This window comes from Temnothorax curvispinosus, unplaced genomic scaffold (assembly GCF_003070985.1).
Source record: "Temnothorax curvispinosus isolate PA1 unplaced genomic scaffold, ASM307098v1 QBEX01006756.1, whole genome shotgun sequence".
NCBI lineage: Eukaryota > Metazoa > Arthropoda > Insecta > Hymenoptera > Formicidae > Temnothorax > Temnothorax curvispinosus.
Genome location: NW_020216536.1, coordinates 3,853 through 10,492, shown reverse-complemented (window position 1 = coordinate 10,492; position 6,640 = coordinate 3,853). Strand labels below are relative to the sequence as shown.

The following is a 6,640-nucleotide window of genomic DNA, read 5'->3' as shown; positions in this document are numbered from 1 at the left end:
TCGGTCGTTTTATTGTCAGATTTCAAATTTTAATTCAGAGATTTCGGAGATGCGCGCGCGAGCGCGCTTGATAACCGCGAGGGAGGGGGAAGAGGGTTCGCGCGCAACTTCATTTCGCGTTTCCGCGCTGCGTGAAGTTGCTCGCGATTGAATGTAGCAACGCAATCGTTACACGCCGTTTGTACAGCCGTTTAATTAAGCTAGCGTGCTGTTTGTTTCTGTGTAGTTTGTAAGATGTAGATTTAGTAAGGAGAGATTTAATAAAGACCGCACCCTTGGTCGCAAACCGAGGCGTTTTTCTTCACCCTATATCCCTCCTTTCCCCGCCCCGTGCCCGCGTACTTTATTTCTTATGCCTTGTTTCTAACTAGGCGCGGAATGTTCGGGCCGCGACGCGCACGAGTTTGATTCGACCTGAAGTTCGGCGCCTGTCCAGAATCCTGATGACTGAACCGCGTCGCGTTTCTTCAGCTTTAAGGCGGCACTCGCGAAAGCTAGTCTCAATAAAGAGAGAGACAGAACGAATATTAAAACCAAAGAACAGCCAAAAGTTTTCTTTTACACAATTACTTATGCTTTTTCATCTGTCTGCCAATTAATCGCGATATATCTCGATAGAGATTAGAATTTCGAGGATGCTACGGGCAGTGCCGGATCTGCCGGCATAAAACACTACAACTTCTTTTTAAGATCTCTATAAATATAAAATATTATAAGATTTATAAGTATAACATATAATATCGCTACGTTAGAATTATTTCATATGCTTCTTAAACAACTAATTCGGGTATCGAGAATTTCTGCGGTATATTTATAAGTTGACATGATAAGTATTCTTTATTAAAAATAAATTTAAAGGAACAAAAGCACTACATAATATATCTGCGACCCCTAATTAAGTAACACAAACGTTCTTCACAAATAAAACATTTACAGTAACAAAGAAAGTAAGAATATCCGAAAATAACATCATGCTGAGCTATTCATTCATTTAACTTCCATCAGCCGGGAAAAGTTCCACAATAGAATGCGTGTATCCCATTTTTCGTCGATTTAAGAAGCCCTCGGAGGCCCCCCGCAGATCCCTCATTGTTCTGTATTCAGCTGTGAATGTGTGAATTCCTCTCTATGCGGGAGCTGCCTCAGGCTGCTCAGGCAGGAACTTTTTCGCTCATCGTCATCATGTACCGGACGTTGTATACGTGCGAGGGACCACAACGGGGACGGCGCACCTCCGAGATCGTAATTTTGGATCAACCTTTTTTTCCCCTCGAGTGGCTCGCGATATCGCGAGATGGAGGCGGGTGACCAACCTCGGCCTGATATGAGGGATTAACCTAGAGCCAGGAGATTTTCCAAGGTCCGACCGTATGTAAACAAGGTACAGATGTCTCGTTCCGTCGATACGCGATATCGGTCCGCGGTAGTTAACGACTACATTTTTTTTTTATCGCGTTGCACCGGTATTTTGCGCCTACCCGGAGCTTACAATCGTCTTTATTCCAACTGGACAGCCGCCGGTGCCACATTGTTGACATTGCAATGACAGATTGATATATCTTGACGATTTCTTTACAGGCACTCAAACTGTATTCAACACCTTCTACGCAGAGTCGCATTTGACAATCAGGATGTCTCGTGTACTGTTGTCTCGCAATCAAGCGTCGCTGTCAAAGTGTATGTTGCTTAGAAACGAATGCAGGCAGATCCATCATTCGTAAGTACAGTGTTTAGGTGAGAAAAAGTCACGTTGCTTGTTATGTGTGTCTATAAATGTATTTGCAATTCGTTGCGTTAGCTGCAAAATCCTGGTGGTGGGAGGTGGCACGGCTGGCTGTTCGATGGCAGCAAAGCTGTCGAGAAAGCTGAATGATCCGAAGCAAGTGATCGTGCTGGAACCCAGCGATGTGAGTAACAAACAGAAATTGCGATATATACCTTCTTTAACAATGAATTCTTTTAATTTTTTCTAGGTGCATTATTATCAACCCTTGTTCACTTTAGTTGGAGGTGGTATCAGTCCTTACGCGTCATCGAGAAGGTATATGAAAGAGGTTCTGCCAAAAGAAGCAAAGTGGCTAAAAACTTCTGTCGTCGGGTTTCAGCCAGACGTTAATAAAGTATCGACGCATCATGGAGATACTATAGAATATGACATTATGATCGTTGCGCTTGGCCTGCAGTTGTACTGGGACAAAGTAAGATATTATACAGTGTCTAAGTATATCTAAACTGAATTCTTACAATAGTATAGTGCTGAAATACTTTTCACAGATTCCAGGTCTGACGGACAGCATACACGATCCTGACGCACAAGTCTGCTCTATCTACGGGCCCGACACTGTGCCTCAAGTTTACCAGAAGATAAAAAACACCGGACAGGGAACCGCGATATTCACGTTTCCGAATACTCCAATCAAGTGCCCGGGCGCACCTCAGAAGATCGCCTACATTGCCGAGGACTACTTTCGCAAAGTATATTTTCTCTACAGTTATCATGCGTCAACTTGCAACAAGAATCTTCAATTAATCGATAATGTTTAATTCACCCAAAGCGCAAGTTACGAAATGGCATCGACGTCGTGTACAACACAGCATTGCCGGTTATATTCGGAGTTAAGAAGTACGCCGATTCTCTCTGGGGCGTTTGTAAGCGGAGAGACATTACCGTTAATCTACAGACGAATCTGGTGAAGATAGACCCGAGCAAAAGGCAAGCCACGTTTGAGAAACTAAGCTCACCGGGAGAGACATTGGTACAGGAGGTATGTTCCATGTGAGATGAAAAATAAAAATAAAAAATAATTTAAATACATTTAAATATTACCGATAAATTAAAATCGTTAATTTTCGCTGTTCTGTTAGTACTCTCTTCTCCACGTGACGCCTCCGATGGGACCGGCTGCAGTTTTGAAGGAACATCCAGCGCTGACTAACGAAGCCGGATTTCTCTGCGTCGATCCGAAGACGCTGCAACACACGAAATATTCGAATGTGTTCGGCATAGGCGATTGCACAAACACACCGAATTCTAAGACAATGGCCGCAATAGGTAAAGAGAGAGTATTCTCGAAATTTAATAGACGGTAAAATGTGATGACTTGTATATACTTGTATATCTACCACAACATTCATTGTGCAGCCGCGCAGGGAAAAGTGTTGTACCGGAATATATTGGATGATTTGGCCGGCAAACCAATGACAATGGCCTACGATGGTTACGCGTCATGCCCGTTAGTTACCGGTTACGACAAATGCATTCTGGCCGAGTTCGACTACAAAATGCAACCAAAGGAGACCTTCCCGGTGGACCAAGGAAAAGAATTCTACGCTATGTTTTTGCTGAAGAAATATATGTTCCCGTTCATATACTGGCACTTGATGTTGAGGTAAGAATTTAAATGGATATCGTAAACATATGTAGAATTTTATGTTAAACCTTTGTATTGCTATATAATCTTTTTTTTTACACACAGAGGGTACTGGAATGGACCAGAATTCTTCCGCAAACTCACGAAAGTTCTGAAGAAAGATTAGTGATCGTAGAAAAAAAAATCCGAAAGGAAATATGCTTTTATGCCTTTTCCTGTAATTAACCAGTAAAGAATAACTCGTGTTTCTAGTTCTAATATCGTTAAGGCCATTGCACGAAACAAAGTTTTAATCATAATCGTAAGGCCGTAAGAAAATAGACTAATCACACTTGATTATTCTTCGAGCTCAAGGAGAATAATCAACTGTGATTGGTCTATTTTCTTCTGGCTTTACGATTATGACTAAAACTTTGTTACGTGCAATGGCCTTTACACACGTATGTACATATATATATAAATATAATCTTCTTCTTATACAAAGTTAGATGTACAATGAAATTTAATATATTTATAATATGGCCGAATGCAAAAATATTTTTTTACATATATATGTTCTGAGCTATTGTAACAAATTAGAATAATATAATGTTGTTGGGATATAGAAGAAAATTTCAATTAATGATTCATGAATTTTTATTACGAGAAAATATGAAAATTGGCGCACTTTTTTTACCTAGAAACACTTGTAAAGGTTTTGGTTATACTGAGGCACTTGGCAACCCTGTCCTGGTGGACACGTCAAAATTAGGTAAACTTGACGTAAACATGGATGGTCAACCATTGGTAGGTTTTTAAGATAAATATCAGTTATTTTGCGATAAACACCAATTAAGAAACCTTATAACATTCGTTCGTGATAAGAATACCGAATATGATATATGTGTATCGGAGAGCCTCGGTGAATATTACGTGCCATAACCTAAACGTGACACCACGAACCTAATTTATGAATCATATGGTATAATCGATTTTTATTTTTAATTTGTTCTCTCAATTTTACTCCTCGCGTCATTCCTGAGATAAGGAAGGGAAAAAAGGATTCAAACGGCTTGTTAATATTATCTAACTTAAATCTCGCACTGTATACATATTTTATTATGTATTCTGCTGTGTGTTCGATTATGTAGACACATATGTGGTTTTATTAATCACGAAATTGAACGTAGACAATTATTCTAGGAGCCTACGCTGTACACAGTCAAGGGAATGGCCATCCTTGACAACGATGGCAACAGGATACTGGCAAAGTACTATGACAAAAATGTGTTTCCAACGTCGAAAGAGCAGAAAACGTTTGAGAAGAATCTGTTTAGTAAAACGCACCGAGCAAACGCGGAGATCATTATGTTGGATGGTTTGACTTGTGTCTACAGAAGTAACGTAGATTTGTTCTTCTACGTTATGGGCAGCTCACACGAAAATGAAGTATGTAAGATTATGAAACTGTTAAGTAGTTCAATACTATCACGGAGTATGTATATTAATTTATCGACCTTGTTTCAGTTGATCTTGATGAGTGTCCTGAACTGCCTGTACGACTCAGTAAGTCAGATCCTCAGGAAGAACGTGGAGAAGAGAGCGGTATTGGACAGCTTGGACATAGTAATGCTAGCTATGGATGAAATTTGCGATGGCGGGTAAATAAAATATTTATTTAGCCGATGTTAAACGCAATGGCGAGGTAACAGGATTATTTATTTCAGTATAATTTTGGATGCGGACGCGACAAGCGTGGTGCAGAGAGTAGCCCTGCGTACGGATGACATTCCACTTGGGGAACAAACAGTGGCACAGGTAATACTTTATTTCAGTACAATCTTATTTTCATCTTGAGTTGTAAGTTAAAATTTTGAGTCATATGAAAATTGATCTCCTTATTCTAGGTATTGCAATCAGCCAAGGAACAGCTTAAGTGGTCATTATTAAAATAAGTGTTTCCTTTTCATAGGATTATTTCCCGTGTAGAGACACATGTTCGTAATACATACCATAAAATATTATTATTATTGTATGATATAAGAATTTAATGAAAATGTCTATAAGGAATTTAAATTGTCTACTAGTTTATCTTTTTCATTCTCGGAATGGCAATTCTTAAAAATGTAGGAATGTCTTAGAAAGGCAATTTTTGGAACTTTGGAAAATTCTTGAAATTTTAGATAGTGCGACCTCCTTTCCGATTATATTCTCCATAATGATACTTTATCAGTTTTTGAGGTTTCTTTTATTTTCGCGATTTGAAGTTATGAATTCTTGAAATCACAATTCTTACCATTCTTGCTGAATACTCGCAGTCGATAAAGAAACTATTCGGCTACTCGATAGACGATTATGTCGATATTACTCGTAATTATTAACAAGAAAATAAAAATTTTTTTCGATAGGTGACGCCACTGACCTAACTTTTAATTAAACATAGCTGCTCGATTATTGGAGACGATGCCTCCTTTTATTCATTTGATATTTGATGCAGAATATATTTTAATATATCATACTGCATCCTGCATATGATTTTGAAATATTATCTTCTAATTATATTATTATGCTTATGTACACATGCACTACATATCTTATCAAATGCAATGCTTATTCCGCGTGCGATCTCTGATGTCACGAGACATACGGAAACGTACTTGTTCCCGTTGTTAACGGGAATAAATCTGGGGATCATCTTCGCGCGATTATAGCGTCGAGATCGGCGAGTTTATCGAAATTATCCCGGCTTCAATCCCCGCGCGCGTGTCTCTAATGGAGCCTCGGTGATGCTGAATTGCTCGCACGAACTTTTTACACGGCGCGGACCCCCATCGGCGCCCACCGCCCCCCAGGGAAATCCAGCGAGCGAGGGTGGTCGTGGACGAGAGGGGAAGAGAAAAAGAAGACCGAGAGAGAAAGAGAAAGAGAGAGGGTGGATGTTAGGTAACGCGTTGCGCGCGGCAATACGGAGAAGAGCGGCCACGGGATATACCCCGGGTTCTCCGTTTATCCGTCGTCACGTGACGGCGACCCGTGTGGACGACCCGTTTCGATCGTGTCCGTTGGTTACTCTTTCATCGGCCTCCTCCGCGCTGGGAATTTTCAATTTGATTACAAACTGCCCGTACGCCACCCCGGGTCCACCCTCCTGCGCCGCGCGTTTCCGCTTTTCCTCCGTTCCCCCTTTTCCTCCTCCTCCTCCTGCACAGCCGGCCTCCTCCTGCTCCTCCTGCTCGTCGCCCCTGTGCCACTCTTTCTCGCGTGCGACCCCGATGAAAAACTCTCGTCGC

General features: G+C 40.9%; 2 protein-coding genes across 3 annotated transcripts; both read left to right on the top strand.

The window, feature by feature from the left end:
* The first annotated feature begins 1,111 nt into the window (after positions 1 to 1,111).
* Positions 1,112 to 3,710, top strand: LOC112456376 (sulfide:quinone oxidoreductase, mitochondrial). Its single transcript, XM_025018870.1, has 9 exons — positions 1,112 to 1,381; positions 1,579 to 1,717; positions 1,799 to 1,907; positions 1,974 to 2,198; positions 2,275 to 2,475; positions 2,556 to 2,765; positions 2,866 to 3,052; positions 3,143 to 3,389; positions 3,477 to 3,710. Exons 2-9 carry the CDS (start codon positions 1,632 to 1,634, stop codon positions 3,535 to 3,537), a joined length of 1,326 nt encoding a protein of 441 aa, XP_024874638.1. The 5' UTR covers positions 1,112 to 1,381; positions 1,579 to 1,631; the 3' UTR covers positions 3,538 to 3,710.
* A 342-nt stretch (positions 3,711 to 4,052) lies between these two features.
* Positions 4,053 to 5,426, top strand: LOC112456377 (coatomer subunit zeta-1). Of its 2 annotated transcripts, none has more exons than XM_025018871.1 (5): positions 4,053 to 4,157; positions 4,554 to 4,799; positions 4,878 to 5,011; positions 5,078 to 5,168; positions 5,258 to 5,426. In XM_025018871.1, the coding sequence occupies exons 1-5, from the start codon at positions 4,140 to 4,142 to the stop codon at positions 5,303 to 5,305; spliced, it is 537 nt and encodes a 178-aa protein (XP_024874639.1). In that variant the 5' UTR covers positions 4,053 to 4,139; the 3' UTR covers positions 5,306 to 5,426. The 2 variants fall into 2 exon arrangements, with proteins under 2 accessions (XP_024874639.1, XP_024874640.1); XM_025018872.1 differs by lacking the exon at positions 4,053 to 4,157 and adding an exon at positions 4,221 to 4,332.
* Positions 5,427 to 6,640: the final 1,214 nt, after the last annotated feature.

Bases quoted from the DNA above. Each gene is read 5' to 3' on its own strand.
- LOC112456376 (XM_025018870.1), top strand. From the start codon at position 1,632: ATGTCTCGTGTACTGTTGTCTCGCAATCAAGCGTCGCTGTCAAAGTGT. The intron at 1,908-1,973 runs GTGAGTAACAAA...AATTTTTTCTAG, and splicing joins TCGTGCTGGAACCCAGCGAT to GTGCATTATTATCAACCCTT. The intron at 2,766-2,865 runs GTATGTTCCATG...CTGTTCTGTTAG, and splicing joins GAGAGACATTGGTACAGGAG to TACTCTCTTCTCCACGTGAC.
- LOC112456377 (XM_025018871.1), top strand. The intron at 5,012-5,077 runs GTAAATAAAATA...TATTTATTTCAG, and splicing joins GATGAAATTTGCGATGGCGG to TATAATTTTGGATGCGGACG. The intron at 5,169-5,257 runs GTAATACTTTAT...TCCTTATTCTAG, and splicing joins GGGAACAAACAGTGGCACAG to GTATTGCAATCAGCCAAGGA.